The 17,827-nt window shown below is 34.1% G+C and overlaps 1 protein-coding gene across 1 annotated transcript in view; it reads left to right on the forward strand.

The window, feature by feature from the left end:
- The window catches only part of UCHL3 (ubiquitin C-terminal hydrolase L3), a 108,939-nt gene that overhangs the window by 60,484 nt on the left and 30,628 nt on the right, over nt 1-17,827 (forward strand). Inside the window, exons 3-6 of the mRNA XM_055336020.1 lie at nt 7,360-7,488; nt 12,054-12,210; nt 12,574-12,659; nt 14,723-14,770. Coding sequence (XP_055191995.1) covers nt 7,360-7,488; nt 12,054-12,210; nt 12,574-12,659; nt 14,723-14,770 — 420 coding nt within the window. The remainder of the gene's footprint in view (nt 1-7,359; nt 7,489-12,053; nt 12,211-12,573; nt 12,660-14,722; nt 14,771-17,827) is intronic.

Raw genomic sequence — 17,827 nt, forward strand, 5'->3', positions numbered from 1 at the left:
CAGGTATAAACTTTTGATTTGCTTAGGTGTATTTTGTCTTAACCTGTTTGTCATTCTCAACAGCTCACTGACTTTTTACTGTCTTCTTACTTTGTCATATGATATACTTCCCTCCCCCCCCAAACCCCCATAATCTTTTTCATCACCAAGAAGGAATAATGATTCATCAGGTACTTAATTGATATTTAGTTTTCAAAGCTTGTAGAAAATTCCTTACGTACAGAAAATAGATAGAAATGTCTCTATTTCTTTTTTTTTTTTTTGTCTCTTTTTTTAAAAAAGATTTTTATTTATGTATTCATGGGAGACGCACACAGGCAGAGACATAGGCAGAGGGAGAAGCAGGCTTCCTGCAGGGAGCCTGATGCATAACTTGATCCCGGGACCCTGGGATCACTACCTGAGCCAAAGGCAGAGGCTCAACCACTGAGCTTCCCAGGCATCCCAGAAATGTTTTAATGTTGACAGCAAATCCTTCATCTTATACAGTTTATTTTATTTTCGAAATGACTGTGAACTCTTGCCTCTAGTAATCTAGAAATGTACAAAGCTTAAAATCAGCATTTATCTTTCATATTTCTCTTTAGGTGGCAGTCCCGGTCCATAAACACTTCCCTTTTCTTTTGATTACACCCTTTGAAATTTGCTGTCCATTTTTCCCTTAAAACATTTTGACCCCTTTGTAGAAAGAGAAAAAAAAAAAAATCTTTAGGCTGAAAAAAGTCCGTATTTTCAATGTCTGATTTCGTGCCGTAAGAGAGACGCCTATTTCTCTCAGACTCAGTCCAAATCTATTTTTACACCTTTCGTGAAAAATCAATTTACCATATATCTGGATTCTTCTTTTCCGTTGATCTGTGTGTCTGTTCTTTTTCTAATACCACACTGTTTCGATTACTGTAGTTTTGTAGTAAACCTTGAAATCAAATGGTAGGGGTCCTCCCACTTTGTTCGTTTTTGAAGTTGTTTCAGGTTATTAGTTACTTTGCCTTGGCATATAGATTTTACAGTCAGTTTGTCAAGTTCTACAAAAAAATTGTGATGTTTATGGTGAATGTGTGTCTATATATAGATTTAGTTTGGGGAAAATTAACATCATAAAAATATAGAGCCTTATAATCCATTAAGATGGTATATCTCATCATTTATTTGGGCCTTCTTTGATTTCATTCAGCAGTGTACAAAACACAGTTTGAGCATCTGGTCTTGCACATGTTAGATTTATACCTGCGTATTTAATGATTTTTGGTACTATTGTAAATGATGCTGTTTTAAAATTTCAGTTTTTATTGTTCATTGGTATGTATAGAAGTACAGTTGGTTTTTATCTGTTGATTTGTGTCCTGCCTTGCTAAATTCACTTATTCTGGTGGCTTCTTTGTAGATGTTTTGAAACTTTCTATATAGACCATCGTATTCTCTGAATAGACTGTTTTTTTATTTCTTCCTTTTCAGCCTGTGTGCTTCTTATTTCTTATGGCACTGGTTGGGAACTCCAATACAAAGTTGAATAGAATGGAGAGGGAGGACATCTTTATCTTTACCAGACCTTGGGTAGAAAACATTTGCTCTTTATTAGGTATATTAAATGTAAGGTTTCAGTAAATGCTTTTTTTTCACATAAGGAAGCTTCCTCCTTTTCTTAGTTTGCTGAGGGTTTTTAGCATGAATCTGTGTTTAGCTTTCTCAAATGACTTCTCTGCATCTCTTGGGATGATTATTTAAGGAAGAAATAATACCAGTTTTACATCAACATAGAAGAGGAGGGACACTTATCAATTCATTTTAATGGCCAGCATTACCAGGCAAGCCATAATATGAATAATACAGACAGTGTCTCTCATGGCATCTAAAATTTTTCAACAAAATATTAGCAAAGAGAATGTAGCAATGTGTAAAAAAGGTACTATTTCATGACTAAGAAGTTTATGCAGGTATTGCTAAGCTGGTTCATTCAAAAGTCAATCAGTGTCATTAACCATATCAACAGACTAATGAACAAAACTGTTTTTTTTAGGTGATTTTGTTATTTTTTAATAATATAAGCTTATTTAACTGTGATGTGATCCAGCTGCTATTGGACTTTGTTCCTAGGTAATCTTAATAGACTATAAAACACATTCACTATAAACTAAAGTACTTACATCAAATAATATTTGTGGAGTACCTTTTTAATATCAGGTATCTGAGAAGGAGCTGGTTATTCTTTAGTGATTAAAATATTCATGGTTTGCTGGTTTCATTTCAGTGGGATGATAGACAATAAACAAGTAAGGAAACAATTAGCAACTGTTTCAAGTGCAGTGGAAAAAATTAATAGGGTACTGTGATCCAGATCATCAGGAGAAACATAATAGGTTGAATGGTGACAGGAGGCCATTCTGAGGTGACACAAACAGGGAAAAGATATTATTTAGTGTATGATTCTACACGATTTCTGGCTTGCTATGGCATGGTTCAGTTTGTTTTAAATTTATTAAAGAAGTGGTATGCTTTTAGAGGAGAATGGGCAAATATCTAGGAAGTGATGATTAGTTTTAACCAAAATTTTTGTGGTTGTTTTTTTATTCTCTGTATTAGTGACAAAACTGAGGGTAGAAAATGAATAGAAATTTAAAAACTGACTTAGAATTTGGAAAATTAATAAATTAAACCATAGATAAACCCCAATAGTATCCATCCCCACACTATTTCCTCATCTTAATGGACTCTTAGGCCTTTTACTTGTTACAGTTTGATAGTTGCATGTGTTATTATTGTACTCTTAGTTTGAGCAAATACTGTTTTATGTTCTAATGATACCTAGTTTGTAGAAGAATGATTGACTCATATTGACTATATGGAGGTCATTATTGTCAGACATTAATTAGTAACCATGTGTCTCCTTAGATGTGATAAACAATGATTTTTCTTATTGACTAATATGCTGTCAATACCTTCTAAGAACATTTTTTTGCCATGTTGCAGGTAAGACTTACCTGGAATAAAATCATTTACGTGATAGAAAAAATTATTCTCATTTAACTACTATTCTTCTACTTCTGCATTTAGCGATTACTACCAATATATGTTTATTGGTAGTAATATCAAGCAAGTACTAAATTTAAGTATAATTTCTGTTATAATCTAAATCATTAACAAAGTAGTAATAAGGAGGAGTCTATTGCTGCCCAAAGCAGGGCATTAAAGACCAGAGAAAGTGGCTTTAGAACAAATTTGAAAGGAAAATCTTATTTTTCTATTTTCTTAAATTTATAAAATCAGAGTTTTTGTTACTTGAATATTATCTAAAGAAAGAGGGATTCATTATAAACTAGGGGCAGAGGGCAAAAGTTTTTCAGGTACAGAAGTCTAGTTTGAGTGCAAAAACCTGGAAGGAAGAGGTGGTTATAGACCCTTTGAGAAGGGGAAGAGTTCATTGTAGCTAAAGTTAGAAAACAAGGTACAAAAAAAGAGACTTCAGGGATCCCTGGGTGGCGCAGCAGTTTGGCGCCTGCCTTTGGCCCAGGGCGTGATCCTGGGGAACCGGGATCGAATCCCACGTCAGTCTCCCGGTGCATGGAGCCTGCTTCTCCCTCTGCCTGTGTCTCTGCCTCTCTCTCTCTGTGTGTGTGACTATCATAAATAAATAAATAAATAATAAAAAAAAAGAGACTTCAGACAGTGAAAAATGAGGCTAGAAAAGTAAAAAGGGACGAGAGCATCCTGGACCTTTGCATGTGGGTTTTAACAGTGTGAGCTTGAAAAATCATGTAAACTCCCAGACTTCCATTTTCTCACTGGTAAAAGGATATAATAAAAGCTATCTTGCCAGTTGCAATAAAGGTGAAGTACATTAAATCTTTTAGCATGTTTCTGATACATGATACTTTTAAAAAATTTTTATGAATAATCTTAAATTTGTTTATTTGGTAGAAAAATTCATCATTGGACCATCAAAAAAAAAAAGCTGCCTAAGGATCTTTCATGGATACATATTCCTTTTTTTTTTTTTTTAAGATTTTATTTATTAGAAAGAATGAGCAGGGGACGGGGCATGGAAGAGGGACGGGCAGACTTTCCATGAGTATGAAGGATGGAGACACAGAGCTCCATCCCAGGACCTTGAGATTCTGACCTGAGCTGAAGTCGGACACTTAACCGACTGAGCCACCCATGTGCCCCTAAAGGCACATATACTAATTTACTCATTTTTCTTGATTGGCTAAAATTTTAGTGGCATTGTGAACATTTAGTGGGCTAATCAGAATTTTGTTATTTTATTATCCAATGTTTAGAAAAGCCAAAAGACTGGAATTAGAGGTTATAAGTCTGTTTGTCCTGCTTGATGCAAACTGGATGGTTCTAATTGTGTTGAGATGGCTTTGCAAATGCATATATAGAATACTCTGTGGGTAGTTTGGAGAGATTTTTTTGGAATAGTTTTAAGATTGTTACTTTGAGTTTTCTCCCAGTTTTGTAAATTTAACTAAAATACATATGTGTATCAGTTCTATAGATTTTTTTTTGTAACTTACAAACTATATGTAACTTGTAAAAATAACACATTTTTTTTAAAACTGGAGAATGAAAAAGTCGAGTACACTACTCAAGCTAACTGCAGTCAATATTTTAGAGAATTTCCATCCAATCTTTCTCTATTTTCATAGGATAATTTTAAACAAAGGTTTTTGTTTTTGTTTTAATGATCAACATAGGACAGCTTCATGATTTAAAAAAGAAAAAGTGAGAGGTAAAAGTTGATGACCTTCTTCCTCACCCTTTCTCCACTTCCCAGAAGTAGTTACTATTAATAGCTGCTTTTGTTCTTTTTGTTCCTATGATGACTTCCCGCGTGAGTCTTAGAGCATTCTGGAGTCAGAGGATGTAACTAATGTACTTGATAGATATTGATTGGATTTTTTTTTATCAAGCTCATTTGATTAGCAATATGAGTAAAAAGTTAGAAAATGTGATTCCACTTAAAATTTACCCATTTTTATGTTAATTTAGTCATGCTTTCCTCAGTTTTTTCCTTATCAGCTCACTACAGTTGGTGCCTTTGATCTTGGTACTTTTCATACTGAACGGCTTTGGCTGACACGGAGTTAGTTTACAACAAAGGCCCTCTACTTCACAGTAATTTGCCAGTTTATCCAGACTGTCAGTAAAATGTTTACTTGCTTTTGTGGCACAGTTGTGAAATTACTCTGTTATGTGTACCATCTTGTTTTATAATTTTATGACAGTATGACTTTTTGGGATATACAAAATTAACAAATAAATTAAAATCTTATCTAGATTCATGATTCTTTCCTTTAGAGCTCCAAATCCTGGGCAGGTAGTAGTCTCCCATCCAAGTACTAATCAGGCTCGACCCTGCTTAGCTTCTGAGATCAGACAAGATCAGCATGTGCTCAGGATGGAATGGCCATAGGCTGGGCAGGTAGTATTCTGAGTTGATTAAATGAATGTCCGGTTTTAGATTAGGGGCCAAACATATCTTTCCTGTCTACTTAACATGACACAAATAAAAGTGAATATATTTTAAATATATGTCCATAGCTTAATGGACATACATAGACATACGGATGGCAAGATTATATTTATTAAAATAGGAATGTCATCTTCAGTTCAACAAGTATAACTTGAGTGTCGGGTTTAGCCAGGTACAGTGCTAGGCAATGGGATTTAAAAAATGAATAAGACACAGTTCCTTCCCTTGGTCAATTTTAATTCTTTTTGGTTTCTAAATAAAATTGAATATTGAGAAGGGCATTAAGTAAGAATTTTGGAGAAAATGGAGAATGGAGAGAGGAAGTAGTTTGGAGTACTTCGGTGAACTTTACTAAAGTTTGGACCCTTTAGATGAGGGGAATTAGATGAAGAATAGGTATAATACAGAGGAGTCCATTGATTTCTGTGGCCCCAGACTATTGGAGAGCATGTGACTTGATTAACTTAATAGATGTTGAGCACATTCTGCCAAGAGAAGTTTTTAAATTCAGTATATTTCTTATTACATAAATCTACGACCTTATTTTTGACCAACCATAATATCATTAATTAGACTTTCTTTGCCAGGCAGAGAAGTATGGAGATATGGGGACTAGCTATTTAATTAGGAAGGTCTTTTCTTACAGAACTTGACTGTATGAGATGAATATCACTGTTTATTTAACATGGCATGGTTTCTATTAGTTTTGCAAGATCTCTATTGATGGTCCAAGTACATATGATCATTCTTTAGAGAGAAGGACCCAAGGCACTGTCTTATTTTCAAGTTTCAGATGTTAGACCAATAGATCACTTATAGTCTTTTTTTTTTTTTTAATTAAAGAAAGAGAAAGAGAGAGAGAGAGTGCACATTCCTGAGAGAGAAGGGTGGGAGCAGAAGGAGAGGGAGAGACAGAGAGTATCCTAAGCAGGCTCCATGCCCAGCGGGTAGCCAGATATGGGGCTCAGTCTCACATCCCTGAGATCATGACCTAAGCTGAAAAGAAGAGTTGGATGCTTAACCAACTTAGCCACCCAAGCACCCCATGATACATTTTCAATATGATTTTTTCCTCCTCTGCTCCTTTTTTTCCGTCATCTAAACCTTATTTTGTGATGGGTACTTTTGTAAATCAACAGCTTCATTCAACTCAAACATTTATTAAGACTTTATTGAGAAATTGACATCATTCTCATTTTTTCTGTCTGCAATAGATTAGGGTCTGACATTTTATTTTCCTATGAAATCTTAAGAGTTTAAAAAACCACTAATCTTCTGCTACCGTTGTTTTGTTAAGTATGAGAGACAGTGATGTTGAGTAGGTTTCGTTAAGTATTAGAGATCAGGAAGTAGTTTTCTTGCTATATCAAGCATTTTCTGCATTCATACAATCATTGGACTTTTTTGCTATAGGTACTTTTTGCTTATTGATATAATTTGTGATAATCTGCCTATCTTTAAACCTCAAGCATCATCTTTGGTAAGTAGGATAAACTGTGTTGATCACTTAATATAATTCTTTATTTGCTAGAACTCAAATACATCTTTTTAAAAATCATGTACTGGAAATGAGTTTAACACATCAAGCAAGCTAATTTGTATGTGTTTGGGGAAGCCCTGGTTTATTATGTTCAATCTCAAAGTAATGGATTTTTAAAAAGGAAATTTGCTTAATATATTATAAATTGGTGATGTTAATTGATATAAATATATAGCTGTCTCTTTCCACCATATTCATGGAAAACCTGCTTTACTTCATTCTTAACAAACCTCACTAATAATTGTCCCTTTCATTTGCTTTTATTTATTAGATATGCAGTAATTCATGTTCATTATTTCCCTGTTAACACTACAATTTTTGTTTGTTTTTCAACTTTTACCAGTTTCTCAAACAATTAGGTCTACATCCTAACTGGCAGTTTGTCGATGTATATGGAATGGATCCTGAACTCCTTAGCATGGTGCCAAGACCAGTGTGTGCAGTGTTACTTCTCTTCCCTATTACAGAAAAGGTAATTGTTGATTGTGATAATAAAGTTTCTGGTAAATATAATGTTCTTTTTCGATGTTGAATTTAAAAACATGCTATTCTTTAAGAACAAATGACTCCCTTCTTGCATAAAATGAGGAAATCTAAAAGATATCTTAAAAACCTAGTTTAGTTAAATAAATGTTATTTAGATTTTGATTTATAGATTGACAATAAAGCCCTGAGTTAGATTTTTAAACTTGGGTAGTACAGGGGCATCTGGGTGGCTCAGTGGTTGAGCGTCTGCCTTTGGTTCAAGGCAGGATCACGGGGTCCTGGGATCTGCCTTTGCTCTTCCTCTCTCTCTGTGTATCTCTAATGAATAAAAAATAAAATCTTAAAAAAACCCAAAAAACAACTTGGATGTAGTGCCAAGTACTACCATTTTTGGGTGTCTCCTTTTTTTTTTTTTTTTTTTTTTGTCTCTTCTTTTATAAAATATGATTACTTTGCCTCAGTGTGTTTTGGATATTACATTTAATCACATTTTGATGTATATACTTTAGAAATATTAAGTACTACAGTAATCCTAAATCTGCCTTAGAGAAGGTATAAAGAATATTCACAATTTTAGTATATAAAATATGTAATTGTATCCAATATATATGTAAAAAGAAATCTTTAAGGAGGTAAGTGTAACTAATGACAGGGGTTACATTTACAGAATAAACTCAGTATGTGTGGAAATCATTAAGTTGAAATATAGCTTAATTGGCAGATTTAGGATGTGCTGGGGATTATAATTAGCTATTCTTATAGTTCTGTATTTAATTTCAAATCTCCATATTTCAGGCCTTTCTTCTAGAATGTCATGTAGATATATGCATTACGAAGCCAGAACTTTTAAGTTCTCTTTAAAACAGCTTTTGAGTCCATATCTTTCTTTTATTTTTAAATTTAGAAACAACAGGATACAGTCAGTAGTTGTGAAAAATGAAGAAATAATGTTTGGAAAGATGTGGGAGAAGTGACGTGTTGATAACTTGGTGACCATACTCAGCTCATCTTATTTTTCAGGAATAAATGGAGCCAAGTCCCATAGAAAATAAGAATCAGGGTTTGTTCAGTCCTAGAAAATTCTGGATAATTTCCTTTATGTCATAAGTAATTAGCCTCAGTTCAATATGAATAAAAAATACTGAAATATTTGTCTTTTCTACTTAATACTCTACAAAACAAATAGTTGTGTTTTTTAAAAAAAGATTTATTTATTTATTTATGAGGGGGGGGGGCAGATACACAGGCAGAGGGAGAAGTAGGCTCCATGCAGGAAGCCCAATGCGGGACTCGATCCTGGATCCCAGGATCATGACTTGAGCCGAAGGCAGGCGCCCAACTGCTGAACCACCCAGGTGTCCCCAAAACAAATTATTTAATCAAGGAAGGGATATTTATTCATACTTGCTGTTTATAACATAGAAGTTCAGAGTTAGAAATTTCTTATTGATTATCCATTATTACACTAAATTTTTTAATGGTGAGGTTGTAATTATTCTGAAATTTGAGGAGTTAGGACACTTAAGTTTACTCTCCTTTTGTCCAGTATTATTATTATTTTTTGATTACTAAAGTAAGCCAATATAGCTATCCCAGGACCCCAATTGTTTTTTTTTTTTTTTTTAAGATTTTATTTATTCATGAGAAACAGAGAGACAGAGAGAGAGAGGGAGAGAGAGGCAGAGACACAGGCAGAGACACAGGCAGAGGAAGAAGCAGGCTCCATGCAGGGAGCCTGACATGGGACTCGATCCTGGGTCTCCAGGATCAGGCCCTGGGCTGAAGATGGCGTTAAACTGCTGAGCCACCTGGGCTGCCCCCCAGGACCCCAATTGTTAAGGAGCAGTAACAAGAAAAAAAAGAAAAAAAAATTGCTTAAAGCTCAGGATTTCTTAGTTGGTGTGACAAATGTGAGTTTTTGGTCTGAATTGGAAATTTCCTAAAACATTGAGTTTTATGACCTACTTTTTTAAAAATTTATTTTTTATTTTTTATTCGCTTTTTAGAATTAAAGAATAAATTGGATTTGGTCTTCATTTATTGGGTCATCAGTATTTTAAAAAAGCATGTTGTTCTTATCAATAGGACTCTTCATTTAGTGGATCTCCAGTACTGAAAAGCTCATTCTCTCTATTGCTAGAAAGAACACAATTCTAACATATTAAAGTGGAAAATATAATGGCATCTGCCAGTTTTGGTTGTCTTTATAACTTTTTATATTCCTATTTCAGTTCATAAGTGACATATTAAAGTCACTCAAAAGGTATCTAGAGAATATTTTAGGAGATACAGAGTATTTTAGGCTTCTATTTTTTTTTATTCGATTTATTTGAGGGTGAGAGAGAGAGAGAGAGAGTACAAGAAGGGGAGAGGGGCACAAGGGGGAAGAGAGAGAAGCAGACTCCCCAGTGAGCAGGGATCCCAATGGAGGGCTCAATCGCAGGACCCTGGGAACATGACCTGAGCTGAAGATAGACACCCAACTGACTGATCCACCTGGGCATCCCATCAGGCTTCTATGTTCTAATTTAGAAATTGATTATGTAGTTGCAAATGGCTTAATCATGCTAATACCAAAAGGACTGTCATGGATACCTCATAACTCTTTATATAAAGTTAATTTTGGTGTTTTAAGTGTGGGCTTAAGTATATGTTTACTAACCAATGAATTGCAAGTAAAGAGGCTATACATTTATTTCTAATATTTTTGTATATCTTGACCATGTGTTTTCATTTCAGTCTACTATTGATAACTTTTCTTTTTTTCCCCTATACTTGCTATGTATCATTTTAGGATTTTTCTGCTTAAACCTTAAATCTTGAGAAGTTACCAATCTTATTTTCCTTTAACAAGGAACATTGATATTAAACAACAGCAGAAAATTAAACTGTATGACCATATAAACATTTCAGTGTAAAGTTAATATATTGAACCTTTTCCAGTTTTTATCATTTAAACTTACATGAATGAATTAGTCATACAGAATTTATTCTGAAAATGTAACTTAAAAATTTGACTTAGAAGCACATTCATAAAAATTATTATTTAAGGCATATAAACACTTGTTGTTAGAAGCAGTTTCTTAATTATGAGTTAACTGCAGACATCATTTGTTTCCTTAATTGCAAGGATCAGACGACATTTTCTGGAGAGGACCAGATAATAAAGGTTTTCAACTTTGTGGGCCTATAGAGTCTCTCTTAAAACTATTCTACTTAAAAAACAAACAAACAAAAAAACTATTCTACTTTGCTTTTTATTGTGAAAACAGCCATAAACAATACAAAACTAAAACTTTTCTTATGAGAACAGGCAATGGGCCAGATTTGGCCTACAGACTGTAGTTTTGCAGATGTCCTACTCTATTGAAATCTGAAATTATAGAACAAAACAATAAAATTATCTTTCTATCCTCTCCCACCACCCACTCCTCCCTCATTTTTTAACCTCTTTATTATTTTTAGCCTCTTTTTACAATTAGGAAAATGAGACTTATCAAATAATAATGACAGGAAATAATGACAAAGTCAAGACGTGGGCTCAGTGGTCAAGTGTAGAGCCCACATTTCTGGCATTTATTATTATACCATATTGTCTTTATAATCAGTTATGATAGATAATAGTGAATATTTGTTATGAAATAATATGCTTATATCATATGAATTTTGTTAATACAGTATGATTTAACAATATAGAAATATAAAAAATAGAGGATTTCATTGTAAAAAGAGATAAAAATCCTCCCGTGATCTCATGTCCCAGAGATAACCTGTTAAATTTTTGTATACCCTTTTAAAATTTTCAACGCATATATGAAGTAGATATTTTAAACATTTTTTTAAATCAAAAAACATTTAAAGATTTTATTTATTCCTTTGAGAGAGAGAGAGCAAGGGAGCATGGGGTGGGGAGGGGCAGACGGAGAGGGAGAAAGAGAAGCAGGCTCACCATTGAGCAGAGAGCCCAACGTGGGCATTGGTCCTAGGACTTCAGGATCATGACCTGAGCTGAAGGCAGATGCTTAACAGGTTAAGCTACCCAGGTGCCCCATAAATGTTTGTTTTTTTTTTTTTTTTGAGAGATACAGGGAGTGTGCCTGCATGCAAGTGAGCTTGTTCGCACGCTTATGTGCACATGAACAGATCGGGGAGGGGCAGAAGGAGATAGAGAATCTTAACCAGGCTTCATGCCCAATGCAGAGTCTGACATGGGGCTCTATCTCACCAGCCTTGAAATATGACCTGAGCCAAAATCAAGAGTCAGAGGCTTAACTGACTGAGCCACTACGTGCCCCTATAAAGTAGATATTTTAAAAACATAAATGAGAATCATATTAATTATATTGACCTAGAACCACTGTATAATCACGGACAAATTTCTGAGTCAGACTTCATACTTTTTTTAAGTGCTTTATAGTATTCCATTAAGACATGCCATAGTATGTTAACCAAATCCCTGCTGATGGATATTTAGAAGTTTCCCAGTTTTATTTTGAGTACTTTATAATGTATTATATTCCTATGTAGATTATCGACTTTTTTTTTTAATAGTATGAAGTATTCAGAACAGAGGAGGAGGAAAAAATAAAATCTCAGGGACAAGATGTTACATCATCAGTATATTTCATGAAGCAAACAATCAGCAATGCCTGTGGAACAATTGGACTGATCCATGCTATTGCCAACAATAAAGACAAGATGCACTTCGGTAAATAATTTTGTATTACTGCTTGCCCCCTTCACCCCCCCCCCCCCCGTAAGTTAGAAGTTAACTTATTGAGCAGTAGGTGGAGCTGTAGTTCTTTCTTTTAAAGTATTAAGTGAAACATTTTCCTCTCTTCTTTCTTTAATGGGAGTGTATATAGCATAGAAGAAATACTAATCTTTCCCATTCTGTTATATTATTGATAAACAGGTTTAACAAAGCCTATCATTTATCTCAGTTTTCTTAAATTCCCAACTTACCAGTGAAGGGGTTTTTACCTGAAAAAGTTAGCATGCTTCTAGTCTTTTCATGTATTAGTTTCTTTGAGATAGCAAACCTTCTCAATTTTATCTTTAATATTCTCAGAATCTGGATCAACCTTGAAAAAATTCCTGGAGGAATCTGTGTCAATGAGCCCTGAAGAACGAGCCAGATACCTAGAGAACTATGACGTCGGTACCTTCTTTCTGTCTTGATCTCATTTATGGGCAAAGTTTTGTGGGATTGTAGATTCTTTTTGGGGGTTTGTCTTAAAACTGTAGTTCTCAGCAATTGCAGATTTTATTGTGTCTATTAAAAAAAGATCTTTTGGGGATCCCTGGGTGGCGCAGCGGTTTAGCGCCTGCCTTTGGCCCAGGGCACGATCCTGGAGACCCGGGATCGAATCCCACGTCAGGCTCCCGGTGCATGGAGCCTGCTTCTCCCTCTGCCTGTGTCTCTGCCTCTCTCTCTCTCTCTCTCTCTGTGTGACTATCATAAATAAATAAAAAAATTAAAAAAAATAAAAAAAAATAAAAAAAAATAAAAAAAGATCTTTTGTACTTCATGTAACATTACTTGAAATATCCATAAGTGTTGATCAATTGCCACTTCTTTTTTATATCCAGAGCTGAATGAGAGGAAAAAAGTTTGATTTACAAATTTAAAAAAATATTTTATGATTGACTCTAGCTTACTGTTCCCTCCCTATTATAAATATATGCCTGCCAATACCCTATGTGTCTTTCACTGGGAATTTGGAACAGGCTGAAGATTAGTGGAAAAAACAAAAGGTTTAAAGGTAGATTCCAGACCATAATTAAGCTCTTTTATCCTCTTAGTAATGTTTTTGCATGTGTGAAGACACAGGCCACATAGTCTACTTTTAAACGATGGTACCATTCATAGAATTGTTTTAGAGCGGCATTTAAATTTCACTGGTTTTGAGATCTATTTTCCTTTTTCAAAAGGAAAAGTCTTTTTACCTTTTAGTAACACTATTAAGTAGATGGTAAATTCTTTGAAATTAGAAATGGTGTAGCATACAGATTATTTGGTTAGAAAAGCCTTAGAGTTTATACTCAATAAATTCATTGATTTGATTATATTGTTTTAGCATTCTTATAAACGGTGATTATCTTAAATTGTTTTTTCTTAAAAAACCTGCAGATTTCATGAAACATCTTTATTTTACACAAAAGTAAAATAAACAACATAAGAGTAATCCCACTAATGAGAGGTAGCCATCATTATTAATATTTTTATAGGGAGTATTATGTATGTACACAATTTTTAAAACAAAAGTTTGATCACACTGTAATACTGTTTTATAACTTGCTTTTTTCACTTAACTTATCACAAACGTATTACATACCAGTAAGTATATATTTGACATCATCATTAATGGCTGCATAGCTTTCCATTGTACAGTATTTTATTTTACCAATAAATTATTGTTGGAAATTTAATGTTTTTCCCCTTTATTCACTATTTAAAAAAATACTACAAGGTATATTATTGTAGCTAAATCTTTGCAAATATCCTTAATTATATATACTTATGTGTATAGTTCTGTGTAAATACATAAATTCCTAGAACAGAAATTGCTGGATCAACCAGTTTGCATGTTTTTAAGGCTTTGATACTTATTGCCAAATTGCCATTCATAAAGGTACTTTCACCCGAAGTTTACTACTTTTGCCCATTTTCTTCATCTTTGCTAATTGTGGGTATTTTAAGGGCATTTTTTTTTTTTTAAGTTCAGAAAACTAAAATCTCTAGCTTCTGATAAATGCATGCTTTTTGCTCCACGTTTTTAAAGTGCTGACTGAAACTGCATGATAAAGCAAAACTACAGCCAGAGCTGCAGAGGAGCATGTAACCTGGAGAAACAGATGAGATAAGCTTTTTCAGTCTCAATCTGTGAGATGCTTACTTTATTCCAGTCCCAGTCGAATAAAGTGTTTAACGTTAGTTCTAACAAGTAATTTAAATGACTCCCACTTGACACCTGGAAATTACAAATAATTAGATATTCAGTTGCTTCAGTCTGTAGGGATTTGTGGGTTGGACACTACCATTCATTTGGTTACTCAGAAATCATTCTTAAGTATTTAATATTAAACTGTTCCTAAATTTCTTCCAATTTGTTATTTCTTAACAAAGCTTTCAATGTTAAAATTTAGCACTGTTGTTTTCTTTTAAAAATCTGGATATAGTCATTTTTTCCTGTTGACATCTTGTGTTCTTGTTACAGGCTATTCGAGTCACTCATGAGACCAGTGCCCATGAAGGTCAGACTGAGGTATTTCACGTTTTTCAAAACTTTCCTGGCCATATGTAAGTTTAACTGTAGTGTTGTTGGATGGCATGTAGTTTCAGAAAATCACTTGAACTTTTTTTCCCTTTGAGGGAATCCGCTCATGTAAAAGTAGTTAAGAAATAGCAAAAGAACATTTTTGAATAAGCTATTAGTAGGCACTTGGCTGTTGGCGATCTCAGTTTGTCTGATCATTTGGACAGATTGCAGATTATGGGCTGGTTGCTTTGGCTGACAAGCGGCCTGCATTTTCCGTATTAGATTCTTCTGACTTATGCAAGCGTTTTGAGAAAAATGCCTGCATGATAGTACAAGTAGATGAACGTTTAGGATTTTCAAGACTCTTCAATCATGCCCAACTTCCAGCAAAAAAGTCCCATCATTCTCTTTGCTCAATAAATCTGTTGTGGGGCAATATGATGATTCTTAACATCTTCATTCTGTTAGTTGTTCTACACCCAGGTCACCTCTCCTCTACTTTTTTTGCCTCATTTTTTGTTCTATTGGTTTCCCTCATTCCCTCTTCCATTTCTTTTCCTTTGCTCCAAGCCTCATGCTCCCATTCCTGCAGGAAGTTTGTCAAAAGGTATTTCAGTCAAAATGGATAAAGTTGCTTAGTAAACCTACAACGCATTTTAGCACTAACTCCAGAGAATTAGAGATTTTCTTCTTTCTTATCCATGTGTGACTTGAAGCCATATGTTTTCACGTACAAAGATCATATTGCTTTTATGTTTTAAAAATACTTGAAAAAATGCCTGAAAAGTACCTGTTTTAAAAATACTGTTCTTAAATATTTTTATTTAAAGGAAAAAGTTTTTTTTTAAAGGAAAAAACAATTCAATATTAGTATGTAACTGCAATTTTTCATAGATTGAACTGGATAACTGAGTGTTTATAATAAAGCCATCTAGGAATTTAAACACCAATTTCCCCTGTAATTTATGCCATCTTGGTTGTTCTCAGGTTCTGTTTTTAGAGGTGTGGACTATTGCTTTTTAACTAAGTTTTCTCTCACTCACGTGCGCGCACACACACCTGCCATCTCTAAATGACTATAACACCAGATTAGAAATTTTTTTTTAATAAATTAATTTTTATTGGTGTTCAATTTACCAACATACAGAATAACACCCAGTCCTCATCTCACTCACGTGCGCGCACACACACCTGCCATCTCTAAATGACTATAACACCAGATTAGAATTTTTTTTTTAATAAATTTATTTTTATTGGTGTTCAATTTACCAACATACAGAATAACACCCAGTCCTCATCCCGTCAAGTGTCCCCCTCAGTGCCCGTCACCCATTCACCCCCACCCCCCACCCTCCTCCCCCTCCACCACCCCTAGTTCATTTCCCAGAGTTAGAAGTCTTTATGTTCTGTGTCCCTTTCTGATATTTCCCACACATTTCTTCTCCCTTCCCTTATATTCCCTTTCACTATTATTCATATTCCCCAAATGAATGAGAACATACACTGTTTGTCTTTCTCCGATTGACTTACTTCACTCAGCATAATACCCTCCAGTTCCATCCACGTTGAAGCAAATGGTGGGTATTTGTCGTTTCTAATGGCTGAGTAATATTCCATTGTATACATAAACCACATCTTTATCCATTCATCCTTCGATGGACACCGAGGCTCCTTCCACAGTTTGGCTATTGTGGACATTGCTGCTAGAAACATCGGGGTGCAGGTGTCCCAGCGTTTCATTGCATCTGAATCACCAGATTAGAAATTAATAAAATATTCCCTTTTTAAATTTTGTATGATCCTAGCATGTTTTTAATATTCACTATAGCTTTGCTTTTTTGTTTATATATTTACAGTATTAAAATTAGCAATGATGATGATCAGCATGAGATTACTATAAAATATGAAGATAATTATTTGTAATAAAGCTATTAAATGCTTTAATACATTTACTTCAAAAATTTTGTCTTTGCAATACCTTTTCTTGCCCTCTTTTTTGCAGCTTTATCCATATTATGGCTTCAATAACTCTTTAGGTGATGTTCACAACTTTTTGCAGACTAAATTCCACTTTTTCTACTATCGGATTGCCTTTTAGACATCACCTGAGTGACCACCACTATTTTAGAATGCACTTGTCCTTGTTTGAGCTTATATGTTGTATTTTAAACTTTTTCCTTTATTTTTCTTGTTTCTTGTAACACTTGCATCATACATTTTCCCCATTACCACTAGTCTAATATGAATTTATTTAACTTCTTCCTGGAAGATCAGCTTCTAATGTAGATTCTTAATCTTTATTCCAATACTTATTCATTTTTACACAGTTCTCCTGGGTTACCTTTCCTGAAATGTAATTTGAATTATTTTGGGTACTCAAATTTTTCTGTATTTTTTTGTTTTGTTTTAATTTTAAATGTGTAGAAAGGAGTGATTTTCAAGGTGAGGTAGGGGTAGAAGTTAGAATTTTCTGGACAGCTTTTCCTAAATTTACTCTCAGAAGAATTGATTGCTTTTGCATTGATCAATCAATCAATCAATCAAGAATTGATTATTTTGCATCTCCTATAATCACTACCAGAGTAGTCTTATTTTTTATGTGTATCATAGCCCCAAAGTATATTGGGGTAAAAAAAGAAAAGTATTTGAGAACCATTCCCCAAGGATATACAATAAATTTCAGCCTCTTTATCCTAGCTGTATTCAAGGTTTTTCTAACCATTGTCCTAACTTTTCAACAGTGTTTTTTCTTTAAGTATTTCTCTCTTGCTGTTCCTCACTTTATTGTTGCTATGCTTTACCTCTTGCAGTTTACTCTTGCTAAAAGTATTCCTTCGTGAATCTCTGCTCTTCCTACTTCTATCCATTCTTCAAGATTTGGCTTAAGTACTATCTTCTGCATGAAACAACTCATTCCTTCTATGGACTCCTTTATATGACTTCTATTATTTGCATTTAGCTACCTTCATATTCTTTTTCATTTATTTAAGATGTATGTCTTTTCCCTTTAACCCCCACATTTGAACAGTCCTAAAATTAAGAGATATTTTTACAATTTAATGT

The sequence above is a fragment of the Nyctereutes procyonoides genome, unplaced genomic scaffold (assembly GCF_905146905.1).
Source record: "Nyctereutes procyonoides isolate TBG_1078 unplaced genomic scaffold, NYPRO_anot_genome, whole genome shotgun sequence".
NCBI classification, from domain to species: Eukaryota; Metazoa; Chordata; class Mammalia; order Carnivora; family Canidae; genus Nyctereutes; species Nyctereutes procyonoides.